This window comes from Ursus americanus, chromosome 14 (genome assembly GCF_024610735.1).
Source record: "Ursus americanus isolate L20-20 chromosome 14, mUrsAme1.1.p, whole genome shotgun sequence".
Classification (NCBI taxonomy): Eukaryota; Metazoa; Chordata; class Mammalia; order Carnivora; family Ursidae; genus Ursus; species Ursus americanus.
In genome coordinates this window covers 44,966,246-44,990,735 of record NC_142140.1, presented here as the reverse complement: position 1 = coordinate 44,990,735, position 24,490 = coordinate 44,966,246, and the positions used below count along the sequence as shown (strand labels likewise).

General features: G+C 49.4%; 1 protein-coding gene across 3 annotated transcripts in view; it reads left to right on the top strand.

Moving 5' to 3' along the window:
• Positions 1–8,109: 8,109 nt before the first annotated feature.
• The window catches only part of NWD1 (NACHT and WD repeat domain containing 1), a 61,069-nt gene continuing 44,688 nt past the window's right edge, over positions 8,110–24,490 (top strand). For 2 of the 3 annotated variants that reach the window (XM_087867188.1, XM_045778819.2), the window contains exons 1-5: positions 8,111–9,103; positions 10,834–10,964; positions 14,692–14,777; positions 16,757–16,873; positions 21,149–21,446. In XM_087867188.1, the coding sequence (XP_087723314.1) occupies positions 14,694–14,777; positions 16,757–16,873; positions 21,149–21,446 (499 nt within the window). In that variant the 5' untranslated portion in view covers positions 8,111–9,103; positions 10,834–10,964; positions 14,692–14,693. Of the gene's footprint in view, positions 9,104–10,833; positions 11,005–14,691; positions 14,778–16,756; positions 16,874–21,148; positions 21,447–24,490 lie in introns of all 3 variants that reach the window. The other variant, XM_087867187.1, reaches the window with a different exon arrangement.

Sequence of the window (24,490 nt, the reverse complement as noted above, 5' to 3'; positions counted from 1 at the left end):
GTACTGTTTCTCCCCATGAATACCTCAGCCTGTTTCTCCATCTGTCCATCCATCCGAGCCACAAACCATTGCTTCTTATTATAACTGAGGCCTGCCTGACAAATAGCTTGGGGGTTGGGGGGATTCCTTTTCTAACCCATCAGTCTGACCACCTCCAACTTTGACTCAAACCCTTCCAGAATGTTCCAGAAAATTCTAATGAAAAAAACATTAGAAACAAATGCAAATTCCATTGACAGCAGGAGGATGAACAAATTGCTTTTCATGTGACAGAATACCATACAGCAATAAAAATGAGCAAACCAGAGCAGGGACAAATCTCAAAAACATATTGAATGTAAAAAGCAAGTTGCATCAGAATACCTGTGGCATTGTTCCCCTTTACATGAAAGCCAAAAACATACAAACCTAATGATATATTATTTCAGGATACGTATTTTTATGGTAAAATCATCACATAAGCTGAGAGACTGTGAGCACAAGCAATACCAAGGCTGCCCTTTGTCAGGAGAGGGAGACAGACAACGAGGAGGGGTGCAGGGAGCTTTCAAATACTGGAAATATTCTCTTTCTTAAGCTAGATCAAGGTTGCCTGATTTTGTACGACCCCAGAGCTAAGAATGGATTCACATCTTTTTTTAAATAGTTGTGGGGGGGCGGGAGAAAAGGAAGACTATTTCATGGTATGTGAAAATTATATGAAATTCAAATTTCAGTGTCCAGAAATAGTCTTACTGGCACACATTCATGCCCATTTGTTTAGGTATCGTCTACGGCTGCTTTCGAGTTACAGTGGCAGAGCTGAATAGCGGAACCAGAGCCTGTCTGAACTGAAAAGCTGAAAATATTTACTATTTGGCCCTTTATAGAAAAACTTCACGAGGTGGTGGATACATGGGTATCCATCTTATTATTTCTTATAGTTTTTAAAAATTTTTTAACTTAAATTCTATTTAGTTAACATATACTGTATTATTAGTTTCATATTTTCATAGTTTATATCTGAATTCATATTTCATTATATAAATTTCATATATTTCATTATATTTCATTATTCATAGTTTATATCTGAATTCATTATATCTAATATTGAACCTCACCAAACTATTTGCAATTCCTAGAATACAGCACGTTCCCTCACCCCCGGAGCATTTGCACATGCCATCCTCTCTAGGGGAAGATACTTCTTCACTTCTTCCAGCTTCCTCTTGTTCCATCATTCCAATCTCTGCCTTCACTGTGCCATAGCCTTCTGCTCCTCTCTGTTTGTGCCTTCTTCTCTTCCCACTCTTATACAGACACTGGTCTTTGGGTTTAGGGCCCATCTGGTAATCCAAAAGAATCTCATCTTGAGATCCTTAACTCAATCACATCTGCAAAGACTTTTCCAGATAAGATCACACTTGCAGTTTCTAGGGATTAGGACCTGAGTATAACTTTCTGGGAGCCACCATGCAACCCCCAACACTTGGTTGCATTAAAAGCTATCCATCTGTCTTGCACTCTGAATGGATCTCCTACATTGATTGTAACATCATGCATTGGTCATTTGGAAAATATTAGATCTGGTGATACAGAGCTTGTCACGTTTCAATATCAGAATGTCAGTCATTAAAATCGCTGCCCATATTATCAGAAAAGCCTCTCTTTGAGTGTTAGAAAGCAGTCCCGCTCATAGCAGCAGATGCAGGTTTTCCAAAATTCTTATTTTCCCTTGAAAGCTTGAATTTTATCATTGGCGACAGAACTGAGTTGTTTTCCTTGGAGTGACAGGCTCATTTTGTTCATTTTTGAGTAAATGTCGCCAAACAGCCAAGTCTGAATCATGGTTGGTCAGACATTTCCAATGAAAATGATGTTCCCTGAAAACAGAGCCCAGCCTTCCTTCAAGGGCTTCTCCTGGAGATGACCACTGAAGTTAGCTCTCAGTAGAAGGGCTTTCTGGGTACCTCCTGTTTTGTCACACAAAATATCTGAAAGACATGCACTCGCCCATTATGGGGTAAATTGTGTCCTCCTAAAAGGGATGTTGAAGCCCCAATCTCCAGCACTTACAAATGCGACATTATTTAGAGATAGGTTATTGGCAGGTGTCATCGAGTTAAGGTGAGAACACCAGTTTGGGCCCTAACCCAATATGACTGGTGACTTTACAGGAAGAGAAAAAGTTGCACTGAGATATGAGGAGGAGACCGTGTGACAAGAGAGCTAAGGAACGCCGAGGACAGCCAGCACCAGAACCTGGAAGAGGCCTGGAAGGAGCCTCGTCTAGAACCTTCTGGGGGAGTGCGGCCCTGCTGACAACTTGACTGCAACTTCTGGCCTCCAGAACTGGGAGAGAAGCCACCTCTGTTGTTTTAAGCCGCCTCTTTCGTGGAACTGTGTTACAACAGCCCCAGGAATCCAATCCCCCAGGCCCGGTCTGGGCTCCACCATGAGAGACCTGGTATGCAGCAAGCTCCGTGTCTCAGTCTGCTCGGGCCACTACAACAAAATACCAGAGGCTGGGCAGCTTAAACAACAGACATTTATTCTCGCAGCATGGAAGCTGGAAGTCCAAGATCAAGGTGCTGGCAGATTTGGTGTCTTGTCAGGGCCTGATTCTTGGCTTGTAGACAGCCGCCTTCTTGCTGCGTCCTCACATGGCTTCTCCGCTCTGTCCTCCTCTTCGTATGAGGACTCAGAGCTTAACAGGGTGGGCCCATCCTCTTGACCCAATAATTTAAACCTAATCACCTCCCAAAAGCCCTATTTCCAAATGCCATCACTGTGATGGTTAATTTTAGGTGTCAACTTGACTGGGCTAAGGGATGCCCAGTCAGCTTCTCAAATATGATTTCCAGCTCTGTCTGGGATGGTATCTAATGCTAAGAGATTAGCATCTGAATTGATGAACTGAGTGAAACAGATGGCCATCCCCAGTGCCGGTGGGCATCCTCCAATCCATCAAGGGCTCTGATAGAACAAAAAAGAGGAAAGACAAATTCTCTCTCTCTGCTGGAGCTGAGACATACATCTCCTGCCCTTGGGCAGCAACGCTCCTGGTTCTCGAGCTTTCGGACTCAGATCTGGACTTACACCTTCAGGCCCCTGATTCTTAGGCCTCAGGGCTCAGACAGGAGAGACTGGATCAATAAATTACAGCCCATCCACTCAATAGAATGGTATCCAGCCATTAAAATGACTGAACTAGATCTCCAGGAGACCGCCATGAAAAGGCGTCCGTGTTACACTATTATGTGACAAAAGCAAGGTGCCAAAGGGAGCGTATGGTATGATTTCAGTTTGGTCAAAACAGAAAAAACTTTTTCCCTACATGTGTTTATGTGTGTATAATACAAGGACTGTTCATAGCGGTTATCTCTTGGAGGGATCTCTGGGTTTCCCTGGAGATGGCATGTCCCTTTCACTGGGAATTCTAGGTCCAGGTGGGATGTGGTGGGCAGTAGTGAAGGGGTTTTTTTGTTTTTTTTTTTAAAGATTTTATTTATTAATTTGACAGAGAGAGACAGCCAGCGAGAGAAGGAACACAAGCAGGGGGAGTGGGAGAGGAAGAAGCAGGCTCCCAGCGGAGGAGCCCGATGTGGGGCTCGATCCCATAACGCCGGGATCACGCCCTGAGCTGAAGGCAGACACTTAACGACTGCGCCACCCAGGCACCCTAGTAGTGAAGGTTTTGTTCACTGATATGGTGGCCATAAATATATCCCAACGTGGAGCCATTGGGGCCCATATCCAACTTCACACTTTAACAACCATATGTGAGCAAAACCCACTGTTGTGGGTTGAATTGGGTCCCCCAAAGTTCACAGGATGGAGTCCTAACCCTCGGTACTGCAGAATGTGACCTTATTTGGAGAGAGGGCCTTTAAAGAGGTGATCAAGTTCAAGATGTCATTAGTGTTGGCTCTAACCCAATGTGATGGTTGTCCCTGTAAGAAAAGGGAATTAGGGCATCCAGACTTGCATAGGGGCCGACGACACGGAGACACAGGGAGAAGACAGCCAGCTGCAAGCCCAGGAGAGAGGCCTGGAACAGATCCTCCCTCACAACCCTCAGAGAGAAGCAACACTCCCGCCACCTTGCTATCAGACTTCTGGTCTCCAGATCTGTGAGACGATCCATTTCTGTTGTTGAAGCCCCCCAGGGTGTGGTACTTTGTTATGGTAGTTTCAGCAAACGGATACACCCATTAGACAAAATGCCAAGAGGAACCTCTCCCTGAACCATGGACCTGGAACCAAGTTCCAAGTAGGTAAGTGAGTGAGGAGGCCGGTTCTGTCTGGACCCGCAGACGGGCACGTGCTATTGGACTGTCACATAAATGTCCCCACTGAACATCCTAGACTGTTTCCTGAAGGCATGCACTGTTTTCCAAGCCCTGTAAAAGCAACGACTTTTATTTGTGCATCTTTCAGATTTTTAAAAAGATTTTATTTATGTATTTGACAGAGAGAGAGCACAAGTAGGGGGAGCAGCGGGAGAGGGAGAAGCGGGCTCCCCGCTGAGCAGGGAGTCTGCTGCGGGGCTCGATCGCAGGACCCTAGGATCACGACCTGAGCGGAAGGCAGGCGCTCAACCAACTGAGCCACTCCAGTGCCACTCAGATTTTGTTTAAGTATAAAAAGAATACAGTCTGGTTGTCAAACATGCAAACTAAGAGAAATGCATAAAGAGAAAAAGAGAGAGAGAGAGACTTCTCTCCTCTCACCGACAACCCCCCATCCCAGAGGCAGCCACTATGACCAGTCTATTCCGCACGTGTAAACACTCAGGAAGTGACAGCTGTTCTCGGCATATGTCTCTTCTACCTGCAGGTGAGTGTCTCTTTAGTAACAAATTATGCGTTTGGTTCTTCTTAAGTGGTTGAATCTCAGAGTATTTGTCTGACTTTGAGCTTCTTAACCAAGATCTCATTGGCCCAGTTCCAGTCAAGGACAGGAGGAATTAGAGGTTCCACAGACTTCTTGGGACTGTAAGCAAAATTGTGCGTACATGTCTTGTTCTAGGAGAGGGTCCAGAGCTTTTATCAAGGATGTTGAAGTGTGGTCTGTAACCCAAAAAAACTGATGGAACCAGTGGGCAAAAATGAGGCCAATGGCCGGTTTCCACTGGGCAGTCATTCTGGACCCTTCTGTAATTCAAAGTACGGATGATACAGGATCTGGTTTCATACACCACTCCAGTTACTATGCAGTTACTACACACAGTTACTAGCTGTGTGACCAGGGGTCTCAGTTTCCCCATCTGTAACCTAGGAATGATGACAGTGGCCACACCTAGAAGGAGTTGTGAGCTGGGCCAGGACTGGGGAGAGGCACTCGCCTGGGGCAAAATACTTGCGGGGGTACCCAAAACACCAGTGACGACCAGATAAGTATTTGCTTCCTATTTGAATCCATTTTTAAAAAATACAAAATACAAAATAAATAAATCCATTTTTTAAATTGAGGTAAAATTCATATAACATAAAATAAATAATCTTAGGCGTGCCTGGCTGGCTCAGTGGGTAAAGCGTGCGACTCTTGGTCTTGGGGTGTTCAAGCCCCACATTGGGTGTAGAGATTACTTAACAATAAAATCTTAAAAGAAGTAAGTTTAAAGTGCATAATTGGGTGGCATTTTGTACATTCACAACTGTCACCTCTGTCTAGTTCCAGAACATTTCCATGGCCCCAGAGGAAACCCTGTCCCGGGACAGGTCACTCCCCCTCCCCCCTCCCCCAGCCCCTGGAAACCTCCAGTCTGCTTCCTGTCTCCACAGATTTGCCTTCCAGACGTTTTCTATCAATGCAATCGTACACTCTGTGGCCCTTTGTGACTGGCTTCTCTCACTCAGCGCAATGTCTTCTAGGTTCTTTCCACATTGTAGCGTATGTCAGCGCTTCCTGACTTTCTAAAGCTGGGTAATATTTCATTGTACGGATTGATCATATTTTGTTTATCCGTTTACCAGTCAATGGACATTTGGGTTGTTTCCACGTCTGGCTATTTTGATTAGTGCTGCTCTGAACATCCTTGTACAGGTTTGTTTGAACACCTGTTTCCAGTTCTCTGGGGGTGTGTACCTAGGAATGGAGTAGCCCCATCATACGGTAATTCTACGTTTCACTTTCCAAGGAGGCGCCAAGCTGTTTTCCAAAGCGGGCACATCACTTTACGTTCCCACCAGCGGTGCACAAGGGTTCTAATTCCTCCACATCCTTGCCAATACATATTTTCTACTTTTTTGATTATTGGCATCCTAGTAGGTGTGAGATGCTATCTCATTGTGGTTTTGATTTACAGGTAAATAATATTTTAAAGTAATATTTTCTAAAAACCAAAATCCGCACAAAAAAACCCGTGCCTGAACAAAACATCAAGATTTTAATGAAAACGAGATCCACCCCAGCATGTGTATACTTACCTCACTTGCCTCATTGCATGTAAAATGGTGGTAGTTCATTCATTGTGGATTTCTCTGCATTGATTTTAATTTTTCTAAATATTGTCTTAAAACATTACACTTGTATCACCATAAAAATGAAAAAAATTATTATTTATTTTTGTTGCAGGGTTTTTGTGTGTGCCCTCCCTCCAAAATGTGGCACACCAGGCCGGCCAGCCCCTCTCCTGCTTCCCCCTCCCACTCTGTCCTGCACTCTAGCGGTTTCTGCCCGTTCACGCGGGAGCTCCTGCGCTGACCTGCAGGGGGCGCTGCTTCCCCGCTCATCCTCAGCCCAGGCACCTCCTTCCAAACTAAGGGTTTCATTTGGTTATTAACACCTCCCTGGCTCAGGGTTCCTCTCCTGTAAAATGGGAATGATAGTTAGGCAGAGGTGTGGAAATCCCCTCGCCTAGGGCTCAGCCCCTTCCCAACACGTAATGATCTTTGTAACTATTCCCTAAGAGCAGGGTTGGAAGAATATATTACACTTCCACTGAAGAGAATTTGAAACACTTTAGTGGGCAGAATGGTATAATGAACCTTGCCGTCTGGGATTATTATTCCAAAGCAAATCCCAGTCATTCTAGAAACCTTATTATTCTATAAATATTTTATTATGCATCTCTAAAAGATAAAGACACTCTTTTAAAAAAAACGTTACCACGATACCATCATCACACTTTAAAAACTTTGCCAAGAATTCTCTAATCCCTACAGATGCCTATGTAGCTGACAAATGTTGGGTTTTGAGGCTCAGTGCTGTCACTCCCTTGCCAAGGGAGCTTGGGCAAATCACGGAAGTTCTCTGAAGCTTTTCTTTCTTTCTTTTTTTTATTTTTCAGTCATCTCTGCACCCAACGTGGGGCTTGAGTTCACAACCCCGAGATCAAGCATCACATGTTCTACCGACCGAGCCAGCCGGGTGCCCCTCGGAAGCTTATTTCCATCATTGGTAAACCAGGGTAGCCGAATGAAGCCTCCAGGTCACAGGGAGAATTCGAGACTGTATGTTATCTTAGCACCTGAAGCTAAGAGTTCCTCATCATGTAATGACATGATGATGGTCACAGGAATCTAGTAACACCATCGAGCCGTGGGTCTCAACCAGGGGGTGGAGGTGGGGATTCTGCTCCCCGGGGGACACTTGGCAATGTCAGGAGAGACACTTTTGGTTGCTGTGATCGGGAGAGGTGGTGCTACTTGCATCTAGTTGGTGGAGCCCGGGGAAGCTACTCAGCATCCTAGAGCTCATGCCTGCACAGTAGTTTGCTCCCTCCTCGTGGGAGTTTCCCGTATGTAATCTGAAACCAGCCCCCACCCTGGGAGGGCAGGGCAAGACCAGGCCATTTCAGATGGGTAGGTGGCAGGCTTGATAAGTGAGGGAACTTCCTTCCCAGGCTTGTCTTGAGTGGCCACAGACAAGTAGACCTACCAGCCAGAATCTTAACATTTATATAGAGGCCTCAACTGAGTTCAGTCTCGTACGCCATCCAGATGGTCTTAACACCACATCACTACCTCAAGGCTGTGTCCTTGGGGAGCATCTAGTGTGGGGAAGGCCAGTGGAGCCAGCACTCCAAGGACGGGCGGGTGGGGGGTGGTGTAAGGGGAGGGGGAGCCTCTCACTGCCCGGGTCCAGCTGGCGGGTCAAATCTGCAGTCACGTGTTCTTGATGACCTCCTCCAATGTGCACACCCCACCCCAAATATTAGCAGGGCTGGGATTGAGAAACCCTGTTCTAGAAACTTAGATTTCGTTTAACGCTTGCGGGGACATTGACATTGGACGCTCTGCTTCCTGACTCTGGCACTTGTTGGGTGAGCCTGGAAATGATTGTTAATTAATCATGGCCAACATTTCATGGGCCCTTTGCATGCCACAGACATGGCGTTAGGCTCACCGTGTAAGTGGATTTCGTTGTCTCGCCAACTCTGGAGATCATGAAGAAAACCTTAAGCCCAGAGAGGTCAAGTGGCCCGTGCGAGGGGCCTCATCTATCTGGACCTCATTTTTTTTCATCAGTGGAACAGGATCATAATGTCTGCTTCTCAGGCACACTGCCCATGCGGGGTGCCAACCAGCTGGGACCTCATGGACCCCTAACAAATGGCCTCTTCTATGATGAGTGTGTTAGCCCGGCACACAACGGTTAACCGTCAAGTCTGGCTAAGTGCCCAGCTAAGCCAGGGCCTGAGAGCCACACAATTTCTTTCATTATCCCGGTTGCTGGGTGAATTGGCAGGGAGAGACCTGGGAAGTACCTAAGACAAAAGTTTCTAGGCTTGCCGGGGGCCAGGCTTCCGGGCACTGTTGTGCCCAGAAAACTTTCTTCTCCAGCCTACTTCCCCAGAGGATTTGAAGTTGGCCCTTCCACCACGGCCAGGAGTGAGAGGGAGGCCAGAGCCCCCAAGAAACACCAGAAGGTGGGCCCTGCAAGGGGCCTCTGTCCTTCCTGGGGAAATCCAATCTTGCTCAGTTGCCTGTGGTGACAAATAGGAGTCAAGGAAGATGGACAGTTCTGGATGAGGCCATTGATGGGATGATTATTTAGTGAGCACCTACTATGTGCCAGGCATGCTGACCTTGGTGGACAAAGTCCTTGCACTCATGGAACTCACGCTCTTGTGGAAAGACAAGCAGTAGAGAAGCAAGAAGAAACATATCAGCTGGTGGTGAGTACCATGCAGAGAAGTAAAATAGGGTGATGGCATTGGGAGTGACTTGGGGAGGGTGGTCCTCGAGCAATGGGATGGCCTGGAGAGCCTCTTAGGAAGCTGTATTCCAGCCGAGGTGTGGATGACATGAAAGCATTCAGAATCCGGAGTTCAGGTCGGCATAAGGCCCTGAGGCTGTAAGAAGCCGGTTGGGGGTTCTCAACCCAGCATGACTGTGTCCCCTAGCAGACGCTGGCAATGTCGGGAGATATTTTTGATTGTCACAGCTTTGGCAAGGGGTAGGGACCCCTGCTACTGATGTCCACAACAGTCCTACAGTGCACAGGTTGCCCCCACTGCAAAGAACGATCTGGCCCCAGATGCCAGGAATGCAGATATTGGAAAAGTCTGGGCTACAGGGATAGAAAGAAAGCCTAGGGTGAGCGTCAAGGCCAAAACCTTCCGATCCTCTTGTGAAGTCAGGAGGTTGTGAACAAGGGAACGTGGCCGTGTACTCGAGTGGGGGGTAAAGTTGAAGGGGCCTACTGGGAACTGAGATAAATGGAGGAAGAAACAGAGATTTGGTGGGAGGCAAATTCAAGGTCAAGAGATTGGTGAGGAGGTGATAGGAAATGGCCTAGACCGACCATGGAGTCAAGAGTTGGGGCTTAGGTGAGGTCAACAGGGTGCAGCTAAATCAGAGAGTCTAGGTGGATCGTGGGAAGGTGGGTGGATGGTCAGCCTGGCTCTGAGAGGGTCCCTGGAGAAGAAGGGGCCAGACCAGCACTCACTCCCTGACCCTACCCTTCCAGGCTACTGAAAAAGTTCTCACTCTGATCCTCAGTTTTCTTCTTCTGTAAAATGGTGACAGTCAATTATGGTACAATATTTTTTAGGTCTGTGCAGGAAAGGTTCCCTTAGCAGGCCTGGGTTGTCCACAGTCTGCACATGAACGGTGCGGCCCTTGACTGGCTCGTAGGACGTGCCCCTAAACTCTTGGAATGTCTTGCCTGATAGGAGTGTGTTTGTTTACCTGGGGGCCTTGGAACACATCGGAAGTCTATGCTAATGATGTGATTTCTGATGGGGACCCTGGGTCACGTGGTAGCCTCTTTGGAGGGGTTCCGGGGGGAGGGGGCACTGGACTCTGAAGTCAGCCATGTCTGTGTGACCAATGCCCAGGAAAAACCTGGACACCAAGGCCCCGGTGAGCTTCCCTGGTTGGCAGTCCTCCAAGCGTGTTGTCACACACTGTTGCTGTGAAAATCCAGCGCTGCTCGCGCAGCTCTGCTGGGAGGCGACTAGAAGCCCAAGCCTGGTGTGTCCCAGACACAGCCCTGCACGCCTCTTTCCTTGGCTGCCCTCCATCTGCGTACTTTCACTGTCATCAACCATCACCACGAGAACTGCTTTCCCAAATTCTCTGAGTCCTTCCAACGAATCCTCGAATCTGAGGGGGGTCTTGGGGACCCCTGAAAGGCGGACTCTTTTCCTGGGTGGGAGAGGCAGGGAAGGGAAGTTGAGGCAGAGAAGGAAAAGGTATAAAAAGCTCGGGCTGTTTGGTTGAACTGTTACCACCATTTCTCAAGTGCCTGTATGTAAAGCGGGGACCTGACATCCCAGCTCCCAAATGCCTCGCTCACCGGGGTGTCATCCTGGGCGTGTCTGGCATTCCTTCTGGTTTTCAGGCTTATCCTGCTTCCTTACGTGCTGATCCCAAGCAGAGCGCCTTTCTCTCCTGATCCTAGCCCATCCTCGAGCGGTTCTCACTCCCATCTCGCGGATGATGTGGCTGATGTCCCAGGGGAGGCCACTTGCTCAACTCCTCCAGGACAGCCATGGGCGAGCCAGCATCCCACCCAGGCCCACGGACGCTCAGGTACGCGTTCCTTCTGTCTGCAGTTTGTGACCATGGAGAGGTGAGTGGGCAGATCACCAGGGCATTTTCAGTAAGGTCGAATAATGAGAAGGTCTTTCCCTGGTCATGGAGGCCATGTTTTTGGTTCATTTTTCTCCCCCGGCTTTATTGGTGGATAATCGGTGTATGTGTGAGTTTAAGGTATCCAACATGCTGATTCGATGCACTTCTCTCTTGTATCTTGCACGGTGATTACCGCAGTGGCGTTAGCTAACACCTCCACCACGCGCCTCATTGCTGTCTCTCTTTCATGGTGAGAACCTTTAAGATCTATGCAGTTAGCAGCTTTCAAGCGTATAATACAGTGTTGTTAGCTGTGATCCCATCCTGTGCTTTGGATCCCTAGGTCGGTCCTATTCGTCCTTTAACTGGAATTTTGTAAACTTTGACTGACGTCTCCCCATCTGCCCACCCCCTTTCCCCTGTAACCATCACTCTACTTTCTGTTTCTATGAGTTTGGCTTTTTTCAATTCCATGTAGAAGTGAGATCTTACAGTATTTGTCTTTCTAGGTCCGCCTTATTTCACCTAGCATCATGCCCTCCAGGTCTCTTCATGTTATCACAAGTAGCGTTTTGGGATTATTTCAAAGAGCACATCTCAGTTTGATATGGGTAGGTCCCGAACTGCCCCTGGAGACTTGCTAATCTCCCTTCTCATCCGAGAGAGCTGGCCTCAGGCTCCATGCCTCCCGCCAGCAAGGAGATCTGGCTGGAGTTGATTGAGAGCTGGTTTCTCAGTTTCTCGGCACTGTGGACATTCGGGGACGGATAATTCTCTCGGGTGGGGCTGTCTTGTGCCTTGTAGGGGGCCGAGCAGCTTCCCTCGGCTCTACCCACGAGATGCCAGCAGCTCTCCCTCCCCCACGTTGTGACACCCAAATTGTCTCCAGACGTGGCAAGGGTCCCTGGGGAGCAGAATATTCCCCTGTTGAGCACTGTTGGTTCGAACTGTACACCCAGTGCCTGGACCACCTTTGGAAGGGACAGTGCGTGCAGCATGAGGTGGGGGTTCCACTAGGTGTCTGTCCTTCTGGCCCACCCCGCCAAGGCTGGCACGACGCCCAGCATCTGACAGCTTCCCTCCGCACACCTGGGCCCAGGCTCGACTTTCATGGATCCCCAGGGGACCTAGGTGTTCCAGAGGCTGGCTGGTCCCCAGGCCCCAACACAGGGCTCCAGGAAACCGTAGTTGCCGTGGCGACTGCTGAGCTCTTGGGGTAAAGAGCTGGCTGGTTGAGGGGCAAAAGCCTCCAGTGCCTGGAGGACCCAACATCCAGGGGCCTTGGCTGGGAGGCCGCTGCCCAACGTCCCCCCGTTGGTGCTTGCAGACCGAGCAGAGCAGTGAGGAGCAGCTGCTGCAGCTCCCCAGGAGCGCTGGAGGTGGCGGGGACTCCAGGGCACAGAGGGGGTGACATGGACGCCCCACTCCAGAAGGCTTTGCCTGGCTGCCCTCCCAGGAGGGCCACCTGGCCTCTAGCCTGAAGTCTCTGAATCCCAGGCCCTATCCTGGGGAAACATCATCCAGGTGGACAGGCAGCATGAGCGTGGGACCCCTCAGCCCGGGTACCCGCCGGCGGCTTCTCCAGGGTCAGGCAGGCCCCCTCCCAGCGCCTCTGTCCAGCAGTGTGGCCATCTTCATCAGCTCCACGGTCTCGGGTAAGGGGCAGGACAGGGCTGGGGGGTGACAGGCAAGCAGCTACTCCTGGGAGGGGCAAGGTGGCCAGGGCATGGCTCATAGGGTACCCTAGGAGACCTGGATAAGAATGCAGCCTGGCCAGTGACCCATGTGGGAACTGGTGAGGGGGAGCCTCCCAGACCCTGTTTCCTCCTCAATACGCCTAGCTGAGAGCCTGACTTTAGAGTTGCTGTGAGTAGCAAATCATATGGCAACGAACATCTATGATGAATGTACTGCACGCCAGGCGTAAAAAGTGTGAGCGCCCTTCCCTCCCTCCCCTCAGACACCGGGCTTTGCATGACCTGACCCTCCTTATCTCCCATCTTAATCTCATAGGGTTCCCCCCTCACCCCCGTGTTGTAGTCACCCTGGGCTCCAGCAGGTCGTGGGACCCTTGAAGCCCCGGGCGGCATAACTGGTAGTCAGGGATGTGGGTGGTTCGTGTCTGGCTCCTCCGAGCAGGCTGCTAGCCCTGTGGGGGCAAAGACTACATACAGTAGTGTGCTGGCAGATGTTTACTAGCCTATTCCCCCCCAAATCTAAACAAAACAAAACAACACCAAAACACCCGATTTGTACTGTCTGCCAATTTCCGTGGTGTAAATCCTTCCGCCAGGGTCCATTTCGAGCTGCCGATGGGACTTTTCCAAACACAGAGGCAGGCAGAGATGTGCGGTAATTCAGCCTTCTCTAATATTGCCCTGACACACATCAGCAGCCAGGACCAAACTCCAGAACAGCGCTCACAGTCAAGTGCCATAAAATAATCAGGAAGTGATGAGTGTTGCGTATTTGCCAAATCTGCCCTTTCCATTGTTAAGTTCCGATGACTTCGTTGCTCATAGTGGCTACGCGAAAAACTGGCTCACAAAATTCCTCCAGATCTAGCACTCGGCTCTTCCAAGCCAGTAAGGGCCGGCTCCAGCACATGGCGTCATCCCCATGATGTCTCGTTTGCTACCGTGCCCCCGATGGTTAAGCAAGGTTCTGAGCACAAAGCAACTTTCTAATAAATACTTTATGGACAGATGTGAATAACGGGTGAAATGCATTAGGCATGGGAAGGGCAGGGGTAGGAGGCACAGCCAAGAGTGGAACCCAGGTCAGCTCCCGTCCCAGGGCCTGGGAGGCTTCTTTGTGCCAACAGCTTTGGGAGTCCTTCCCTGAGCCCTCCGATGACCTCCCCCTGAGCAGGGGGAGAATGCGAACATGTCCTCCATGTCTATCTCATGCTAGGTGCTTTTACTTGTACGATTCAGCAGCTCAACTACCACTACCACTGAGCCCTTGCGTTGAGTGCTAAGAATTTAGCCATGACCAAGACAAGCAGAGGCGTTGACTTCGGGGAACTTGCAGCCCTGCAAAGTAGAAGCATCACCCCCATTTTACAGAGGGGAAAACTGAGCATAGCCTGACACTTGGCACTGGGCCACAAGGTGAAGTCAGTAGTGCAGAAGGTCTTAGAATCCAGGTTTACCCCGGGTAGGGCTGCCAGATTTAGCAAAAGCAAAAAAACAAAAACAAACAGCAAAAACCAGGACACCAGTTAAATTTGCATTTCAGATAAACAATGAATAATCCTTTAGTATAAGCATTTCCCAAATAGTGCATGGCATGGGACATACGCTAACAGATGAGTTGTTGTTTATCTGAAATGCAGATTCAACTGGGCTTATCAGATGTGTGTCCAAATTGTGCATAGAACAGAATATACTTATGCTATCAAGTTTTTCGTTGCTTATCTGAAGTGCGAATGCAGCTGGGCATTCCGTACTTTATCTGGCAACCCTCAGCGAGGCTGACCAACGATCCTGGTTAGCTGGGACTGAGGGGCTTCCTGGGATGTGGGAGAGTCCCTCCCTGGTTTACCTCGAGTCTTTTGTACCTTTTCATTTGCCCAGCAGGGTGCTAGCCTTAGTGGGGACAAATGAGGCGAAAAGCAGAGCCTTGGGGGCAAGAAAGGGTTCTGGAATCTTCCAGCTAAGGTGCTCTCTGCTGTTCCTTGCAGATATGGATGCAGAACGAGAAGCTTTGCAGAGCACGGCCTTCCCCGAAGTGCAAACCTTCTGCCAAAAGCACGGGCTCATGTTCGAGGTAATAGCTTCCTCCCTGCCTCGGTGTCCCCCCCTCCCGAAATGAGGGACCAAGGGCGTGCCACCCATGCTGTCATATGGGACCTTTTGCTCCGAGAGGCTCCACATTGGTGATGCACGGTGGAGACGAAAGTCCTCTAAAAAGGGAGGAGGGGGGATTATGGCCATGGGCACTGTAGGGAGCCCAGGAGGTGTGGGAGGGCCAGGAGTGGCCACCTTGCGACCCTGCTCCTTGGGCATGCCACTGAACTGCTTTTCCTTGTTGGTTTGTCCTGCGCTCCTGGCCCTCCCCGCACTGGGGCAGCTTCAGGGGGAGTCTAAGAGGACTGTGGGGTGTTTGGGGTGTACAAGGAAGCGGGAGGTGCCTGTTTCGGGAGCACCGATGGTGCACCTGCGGGGCACAGTGGACTGCAGTCCCCAAACAGAGGCCCCTCTGGCTCTTGCACCAATCCGGAGGTGGGACGTTGCCCCCTGCACGTTTTCTTGCGGAAATCAACAAAGCATTTTTGGAGCGTTGGCCTCAGTTGACCCTGACTCCTTGACCTGTATGACAGCGATCCACGCCGTCAGAGGCCCCCTTGATTATAAGACGCACCGGAGTTTCTGTATTACTAAGAAAGGAGCCGTGCTAGGGGATTCCACTCCACCTGCCATCAATCATGAGACGCAGCTCAATGGCAGAGGCGCTAACAAGGGAAACGTACATGCTGAGAACTGATGCTTGTGCCTTTCAGGTCCACACAGGTGCCATGACAAGCACTGAAAACACCCTCAATGCGCAGATGGGAGGCGGTGGCCACAGAGCCCAAGGCTCTTGCCCGAGCCCGGGGGCTGACCCTCTCTCCCTCTCCATTCAGCCACATTGAGTAGTTGGGTGCTTTTATCCCCATGTTTCAGTTCGTTAGGAATTTCTGCGTCTTTCCCTCTAGGTAAAAGAATTTAGGGAAGGAGGGAACGTTCTGAGTCCCGGCCCACCCCCCTTTATCCCAACTTTCTGCCAGTCAGTTTTGCTACCTGAATTGAGCCATTCTGCCCGCCCCCCCCCCCTCAGGCAAGCAGGCGAAAGTGGACCGCAAGCATGCGGTTGCCAAGGAGACTCTGCCAAGTCTGATTTTGGCCAAACTAAACACCCTCCTTTGCAAAGAAAGCTCTGGGAACAAGTGTGGACATGCCTTCACTTAGAAAGGAAGAGTTTGAATATGGCCAAGTTCTTTAAACACATTTTTTTTGATATGTTATTTTTTTTTTTTAAGATTTTATTTATTTATTTGACAGAGACAGCCAGTGAGAGAGGGAACACAAGCAGGGGGAGTGGGAGAGGAAGAAGCAGGCTCCCAGCGGAGGAGCCTGATGTGGGGCTCGATCCCAGAACGCTGGGATCACGCCCTGAGCCAAAGGCAGACGCTTAATGACTATGCCACCCAGATGCCCCTGATATGTTGTTTTTAAGTTAACTTTTTATTTCGGATTGAAATTTGTGTGAAGGTGGCCTACGGTCCAGAGTTCCCATGTGCTCTGCACCCAGTTTTCCCCCTACTGTGAACATCTTACATCATCGGGGCACACTTGTCATAATTAAGAAATGGACATTATCACAATGCTATGAGCCAGCCTCATTCAGATGTCACCCGTTCTTCCGTTTGGGTCCTCTCTCTGGCCGAGGACCCTGTCCAGGGAACCCAGTAGGGTTCCCTCTGGTCTGAGGCAGTCTTTCCTTGTTGCTCATGACCTTGGCCGTCCTGGAGAGGGCTGACTGGCCGTCCTCCTGGATGCCCCCCATCTGGGTCTGTCTGATGTTTATCTCATGATGATCCTGGTTATGGGCTTCATTCAAGTTCTTTCAATTTGGACACACACCCCCCCTTTAGAGGAGAGACTGTCAAAAATCACTGAAAGAAACTTCATGCCTTTGTCAAAGAGAATTGAAAAATATCACCCATTCTGCCGCCTCCCTGACCCACCCACGCTTATAATCTCCAGGTTGTTGATCTGAGGTGGGGTATTCGGAATACCGAGGCCACTGACCACATGACCACAGAACTCTGCTTGGAGGAGCTCGACCGGTGTCGGAAAACATCCATAGGCCCCGCTTTTGTTGTGAGTCTCTTGGGAGGGATGGGTTGGTGCTTACTTCTCATTCCAGCCGCAATATACAGCTCCTACCCACTAGCCAAACCCATCCGTGGAGGGATGTGGGTGGCATTTCTGCTCTAGTACCTAATCTCCAAAGCCTGCTCGTGGCAGACATTGCTAATCGATCACAGTACTCATTTTCTACGGAGCTAGCTGGGATCCAGACATTAGCAGCCAAGTGGAAGCAGCAGGTGAGCTCGAAAGCAGAGGGTAAAAGCCCCCGGCAATCTTAGAATTTGCTCTGGACCTACCCCCAGCTTTCCCACCTCATCTACCTCATGTGTGTGGAATTTGGGGATCCTGGAAAAGCATAGAGAGGATGGAAACCCACAGGATGTTGGGAATTCTTTTCTCCTGTGTGCCTCATGGTGTCAGGAACAGCCTCTGTGGCTCAGTCTAGAGCCTGCCTCAGGGCAAACTTCCTCTGATGCTGGGTGCGACCAGTTTTTCCGTGTTCCAGGGTATTCTTTCCTCCCACCCCAACAGCACCCTCTCTGTCCCCAAAATAACTCCCAGGTCACATTTAGTGGTTTGGGCTCGGATCTGCAAATGCTATTCCACAGTCCTGATTTCTTACACGACCAGGTTCCAGGTACATCCAAGAACTATGACATTTGAGCTCATAAATCCTCCAGCAGGGGTCAGCAAACTATAGCCTCCGGGGCAAACCCGGCCCATTGCCTGTTTTTGTCAATAAAGCTTTGTTGGCACTCAACCACACTCCTTCATTTACATATGGAACCGAATAGTTGGGGCAGAAGCCTCCTGGTCTGCAAAGCTGAAAAGATTCGCTATCTGACCCTTCCCAGAAAAAGTCTGCTGACCTCTGTCCTAAAACGTAAACAGGGAAAAAGTCAAGGAAGAATCTTTGCCCAAGACACGTTGGTCACCAAGAAGCTTCGAGCAGTTCCGAATAAAAAGAAAACTCCCCGGAACCTCTCCTGGAGATAGAGGAGAGTGTAGGAGAGGGTGGTCCCCATTATAAAGCTGTTTTCTAGGGAAATAAAGAGAAATATTTGAGGGCCGCTTGGCTTCAGAATCGCATTATCTAGCGCAGTAGCCACAACGCCCACAAGGCAAATTTAAAGGTAAATATATGAAAATCGAGTAGGATTCAAATTTCAGTCCCTCAGTCGCACCAGCCACATGGCAACGGCTTCATAGTCCATGTGGTAACCGGCCACCACATTGGATGCCACAGATGAGCACACTTCCCCCTCCCCCGAAGCCTCTAGGGGTGCCGTAGAGATGAGACCCCCCCAAAAGAAACTCCGACCTGGCCAACATGTGTGAGAAGCTTTCTTTATTATGTATGAAGTGCGATCGATAGAGTCAGGCTTCCATGTTCAGTCTTTCACTCTGTGCTTTTCTCTCTCTGTTGGCGCTGCTTTTTTTTGTTTTGTTTTCTTTCTCCGAGTTTGATTGCATTGTTTTTGCCATCCAGTGGTGTGTAAGTTTCAGACATGCAGCGTTAATGACTTGATTTACTTGTATTATGAAACCATGACCAAAACAAATTTAATTAATATCCATCATTTCCTATAGATAGCAAAAAAAGGGCAAGAAAGAGGTGGGTTTTCTCCTTGTGATGAAAACTCTCGGGATCTACCCTTTAGCAAATTTCGAAAACACGTGCAGCAGCATCGGCTATGGTCCTCCTGTTGTGCATTATATCCCTAGGACTTGTTTCTCTTGTAACTGGAAGTCTGTGCCCTTTGAACCTCCCTGCTCCAATTATTGCTTGAAAATGGATCCTAGTGTTTGGAGGGCTCTACCCTCCTGCTTGTATATCTCCTTCATACATTTCCCCCCAGTCTTCCAATTTCGTTTTCCAAGTGAGCCTGATGATTGATCATTTTGAGGAGTTTCAAAAAAAAAGGGGGGGGGGAAGAAAAGAAATTTTCTAAAGAAAAATGAGCGATGGGGAAAAAAGGAACTCCAGGAGGAATTTGATTTTGCAACCCAAATTGCAGGCAGTGAAAAGTGCAACGCAGCTTCCAGGTGGCATGGGGGACGGGATGATGATCTCTGAGCTTCCCCCAGGCCCGACCGGCCCGGGGACCTTGCTTGTCCTTCCAGAAGGGCTCCTCGGGTGGCTGGCTGACCTCTACCCGCTTCCTGCTTTCCTCTTGAACTAGGCATCTCCCCTCTGTCCCCCAGAGTCATGGCATCCTTCTCCTTCAGTGGCTCCGAATGGGGGGTCTTCTTCCTGTGGAGATCAGAGCTGTGCTGGCGGCCCTTGGAGAGGTGTCTCTCCGGTAAATAAGTCATTAGGCAGCGTGAGTAGCAGAGGACGGCTCCCCACGGTACTTCCTTTAGAGGCTGAGCCTCTCCTGGGCCACCTGCAGCTCCAGCGTCTCCAGAGAGTTGCTCCTGGTGGCCCTGACCTTTTTCTCTCAAGCTCTTCCTGTTCTTGCTTGGGTCCCTCAGGCAGAAGCATTTTCCATCTTGTCTCCCTCCTAAGATCTGTGGTTTGTGGTCTGCTGACTTCTCCAACTTCTCGCACTGCTCCAAGGCTGACCGCTGGGGGAAAGACCCCCAGAGAGTGGCCTCCTGTTCAGCCTCCCGTCATCACAGGATCCACTTATCCAGGTTTCCTCCGTGCACACCCCTGGAAGATTCTGGTACAACCCAGTGAAAAGAAGACAGGTGACTGCTTCCATTTTATGATGAGGAAACTCAAGACTTCAGTCTTGGCGTCCTAGACCTCCTCTACTAATTCTCTAGCATTCCAGTTTGCCCCTTCTGTTGGGGCAGGGAGAGAGCCTCCTAGGGTTCTTGGCATTAAGACCAAAGTCTTAAAAAAAAAAAAAAAAGCCTCAAAGTCTTAGGGTCTCATCACCCCCACCCACCGCAAAATCTTGTCCACGGGGATGGCCTTCTGTTTCATACCAATTTTAATATATGTGCTGCCGAAGTGAGCACAGGGGGTGGCCTTTTATTTCACCACTGCCCCCTCCTCATTGGTGTTTCAAGCACCTCCCCCACCCCGGCTTTCCTGCTCTGGCTCTTTGGAGCCACTTCCTGCCACAGGACCTTTGCACGTGCTGTCCCCTCTGTTTTCAAGGAACTCTGCCTAATGCACACTTTCTCGTGTCTTATTCTTCAGCTCGATCCTTAAATCTAAATAAAGACAGGGTCTGCCCTGTACCTTTGAGACCCACCTGTCCTAGGGACCACATCATAGCATGAGATTTGGGCAGGGCCAATGGAAGCCTTAGCTCTTGACACAGCTCTATTTCCAGGACAAGCTGGTGCCTCTGTATGAGAAGCTGTAGTTTTCTCTCCCTCTGCCTGTCTCTTACTGAGGACTTTTGGGATTGCATTTGGGGCTCTGATAATCCAGGATCATCTCCCCAGCTCAAAATCCTTCACTTAATCACATCTGCAAAGACCTTGGTGCTAGTCATGGTTCTCCGGAGAAATAGAACCAAGAGGAGAGAGAGAGAGAGAGAGATACGAGGAGATTTATGACAGGAATTGGCTCACACTGTTATGGAGGCCGAGAAGTTCCACCATCTGCCATCGATAAGCTAGAAAACCAGAAAAGCAGGCGATGTCATTCAGTGGTAGACTTGAGGCCTGAGAAGCAGGGGACTGAAGATACAAGTCCCGATCTGAGTCCCAAAGCCCAAGAACCAGGAGCAACAATGGCCAAGGGCAGGAGAAGGGTGGCTCAGCTCAAGCAGAGAGAGGGAATTAATCTTTCCTCATTTTTTGGTTTTGTTTTGGTTTTGGTTTTTTGGGTTGTGTTTGGGCCCCTGGTGGATTGGGTGATGCCCACCTACATTGGGGAGGGCCATCGGCTTCCCTCCAGACACGCCGTCACGGGCTCATTCAGAAATCATATTCGACCAGCTCTCTGGGCATCCCTCAGCCCAGTCAAACTGACACCTAAAAATAACCATCACAACTTTTCCGTATAAGGTGTGTTCACAGGGGCCAGGGATTAGAGTTGGCTGTCTTTGGGGGCCGTTATTTCAGCTTCCGCAGAGGGTTTTCCCAGCAAAAGATTCCTTGATGCTTGGTACATGATCAGATGTACCTGTCCGATGTCCCTTGCTCTCAGGGACCTTCACACGCAGGTGCTCCAGTGAGCCTCTAGCCTGCACTTCTTAATGTGCTCACCACCGTGACACCACAGCCGGGCCCACGTTGGGAGGGCTCAGTGCATCTCACCCAGGGTCACGGAGCTAAGCGCCCAAGCTGAGATTTGAACCGTGCCCCTCTCTCTGCCAGGCCCTCTTAGGTGACCAGTACGGCCCCTGTGCAGTCCCCACGCTGATCGAGGAGAAGGAGTGGGAGGCTCTGAGAGCCCAGCTGACCTCCAGGCCACACGACCTGGAGCTGGTGGCTCGACGCTTCCGGAGGGACGAGAATGCCGTGCCCCCCACCTACCTGTTGCAGGCACTAGGCACCGTGGAGGCCCACGGGCCCGACGAGGTCACGCTGACTTCTGTGCTGCGCTCCGGAGCCCAGGAGGCCTGGAGGTTGGGCCTCATCACCCAGGAACAGTGGCACCGCTACCACTGGTCAGGTGAGGCTGCCGGGAACCCCATCAGGGTCCACAGGAAATGCCCCACATTCAAATACACGCGTCAAGTGCTGTCCAAATGCCATAGCCTACACTTCTGTAATTACCAGACCAGCCTAGCTCCTGGGTCCCTGGTTCCGCAAGAGGTTACTGTACTGATCCAAGAGTTCAGCCGCGTCCTGGTTAATTCTCTATCTCTTAGGACCTTCCTTTCCTGTCCTCCTCCAGGTCCCTCTCCCCTTCTCCCAGGGAGACTCCTGGCTCTGCAGGAAGGGTTCTAAGATAACCACTATCCTGGTTTGTCTGGGACTTTTAGGGCTAAACCCAGATAGTCCTGGAAAAACGGGAACAGTGGGTCACCTTATGTTAGCCCAGGAGCCACGCTCTGCTGGGGACACTGAGTCCTCCCACCTCCCTGAACCTGCCTCAAGGTGGAAACTGAGGCACAGGAAGGTGTCTCCTTCACCTAAGATGGGGAATAGGGATCTGACCAGAGTCCATCACCCAGCTCCCAGCTAGCCCCTTACCTCCCACCTCTAGCCTCAACTTCTGGCCCTTCCATCCTCCGCACTGGCTACTAGAAAGATTTTTCTAAAAATGCAGTGTTGTCGGGGCGCCTGGATGGCTCAGTCAGTTAAGCGTCCGACTCTTGGTTTCGGCTGGGGTCATGATCACGGGGTCTTGAGATCAAGCTCCGCGTTGGGCTCCGCACTGAGCGTGGGGCCTGTTTGGGATTCCCTTTCTCCCTCTCCCTCTGCCTCTCCCCTCCTCTCACATTCTCTGGCTCTCTAAAATAAAAATAAATAAATAAACAAACAAACAAATAAATAAATAAATAAATAACTCTTTAAAAAAAAATGGCAATGTCGCCACGCCATTTCCCCCACTGCTCACTGCCAGCAAGAAACAGATAATTATTGTTCATGGGTTCAGGAATATGTCAGATATGTCCATTTATATCACCAAAACTATAGTATATGAATTTCTTTTACTAAAATTATTAAAAACATGATCTGATTTTATCCACATATTAAATATATGGATTTTTTAAAAAATATTTTATTTATTCATTCGACGGAGATAGAGACAGCCAGCGAGAGAGGGAACACAAGCAGGGGGAGTGGGAGAGGAAGAAGCAGGCTCATAGCGGAGGAGCCTGATGTGGGGCTCGATCCCATAACGCCGGGATCACGCCCTGAGCCGAAGGCAGACGCTTAACCACTGTGCCACCCAGGTGCCCCTAAATATATGGATTTATAGTATGAACATATTAAATATATTGGCTTGTTTAAAGATACTGAATGTAGTAATTTATGTCAATAGTACTTTAATTGTACTGAAATATATTGATTATTACCTATTATATATATTAATCCTAGTAACCACATGTCAATTTTTAAAAATTGACTTTTTGTTTGGGGATAATTTCAGATTTGCAAAAAGTACAGAGTCTCTGTTTGTTTTTCACACAGAGAAGTTAACGTCTTAGGTGACCACAGTGCATTTGCCAGAAGTAAGAAATTAACATCAGTACAGACTCCAGACTTTATTTAGAGTTCATCGGCTTTCCCGTCAATGTTTTTCTGTCCCAGGATCTCATTCAGGTTCTCACGTTGTGTTTAGTTGTCACGTCTCAGGTTCCCCTGGACTGTGACAGTGTCTCAGCCTTTCCCTGTTTTTCATGACTTTGAGGAGCCCTGGCCATGTCTTTTGCAGAATGTCCCTCAATCTGGGCTTGTCTGGTGTTTTCTCATGGTCGGACGGGGGTTATAGGTTTCCGGGAGGAAGACCACAGAGGTGAAGTTCCTTCTCTCTCCCATCAGATCAGGGGTACCTGATGCCCCCCTGACATCACAAGTGATGCTAACCCAATACTTTGGTTAAGACTACAAATGACATATCAATTTTGAATATAGTGTTTATGTGAATAATAACGTTATTGAGCACTTACTGTGTTGGTATTGCTTGCTCTGTGACCTGAAGCCACATGTGTTATTGCTCACAGAGTCATTGTGGGGAGCTTGTCCCATGGTCTCGTCCCAGCCATGATCTCATTCAATCAAACCTAGCCCATTAAGAATTCCCACTTGAGGGGCGCCTGGGTGGCTCAGTCAGTTAAGTATCCGACTTGTGATTTCGGCTCAGGTCATGATCTCAAGGTCTTGAGATGGACCCTGTGTCGGCTCTGTGCTCAGCACAGAGTCAGCTTGAGCTTCTCTCTCTCTCTCTCCCTCCCTCCCCCTGCCCCTCCTCCCGTGCTCTCCCCCTTTCTCTCAAACAAATAAACAGATTTTAAAAAAAGAATTCCCACTTGAAAGAACAAACAGAAACTTCTTGAAAGTAGCAGAAGCACAAAGGCATGCTCACAGCAGTGTCTCAGAGCATATTTCCAGCCCCTTGCTCAGTTTTCTTCCTTTCAGCCTTTTTATTTGGAAATAGTCACAGGACAGTGCAAAAAAAAAAAAGTAGGAAGTAATTCCATGTATCCTTCATCCAGTTTCCCTCAAAGGTAGCATCTTGCAAAACTAAAGTACAATAGTACAACCAAAAAGTGGATGTTGTGACAACCAAAGTGTCACTTTAAAAAAAAAAGATTTTGTTAATTTATTCATGAGAGGCAGAGGGAGAAGCAGGTTCTCTGCGGAGCAGGGAGCCCCACACGGGGCGCGGTCCCAGGACCCCGGGATCACGACCTGAGCCGAAGGCAGGTGCTTAACGACCGAGCCACCCAGGCACCCCTGACAAAGCACCACTTTTCCAGACGTGTATTTGTGTGTGTGCACGTGCACATGTGTATTTCACGCTAAGAAATTTTAACACCTGTGTAGCTTTGAATAACTGCCACAGGCCATACACGGGACTATTTCCTCACTGCGTAGGTCCTTCCCACTACCCCTTTAGAGTCACGCCCGGCCCTGCCCTCAGTCCCCAGTCCCTGGCAACCAGTAATCCGTCTCCATCTCTATCATTTGTTATTTCAACGATGTTACAGAACGGGATCGCACAGTCTACAACCTTTGGAGATTGGCTTTGTTCCTTTGGTAACG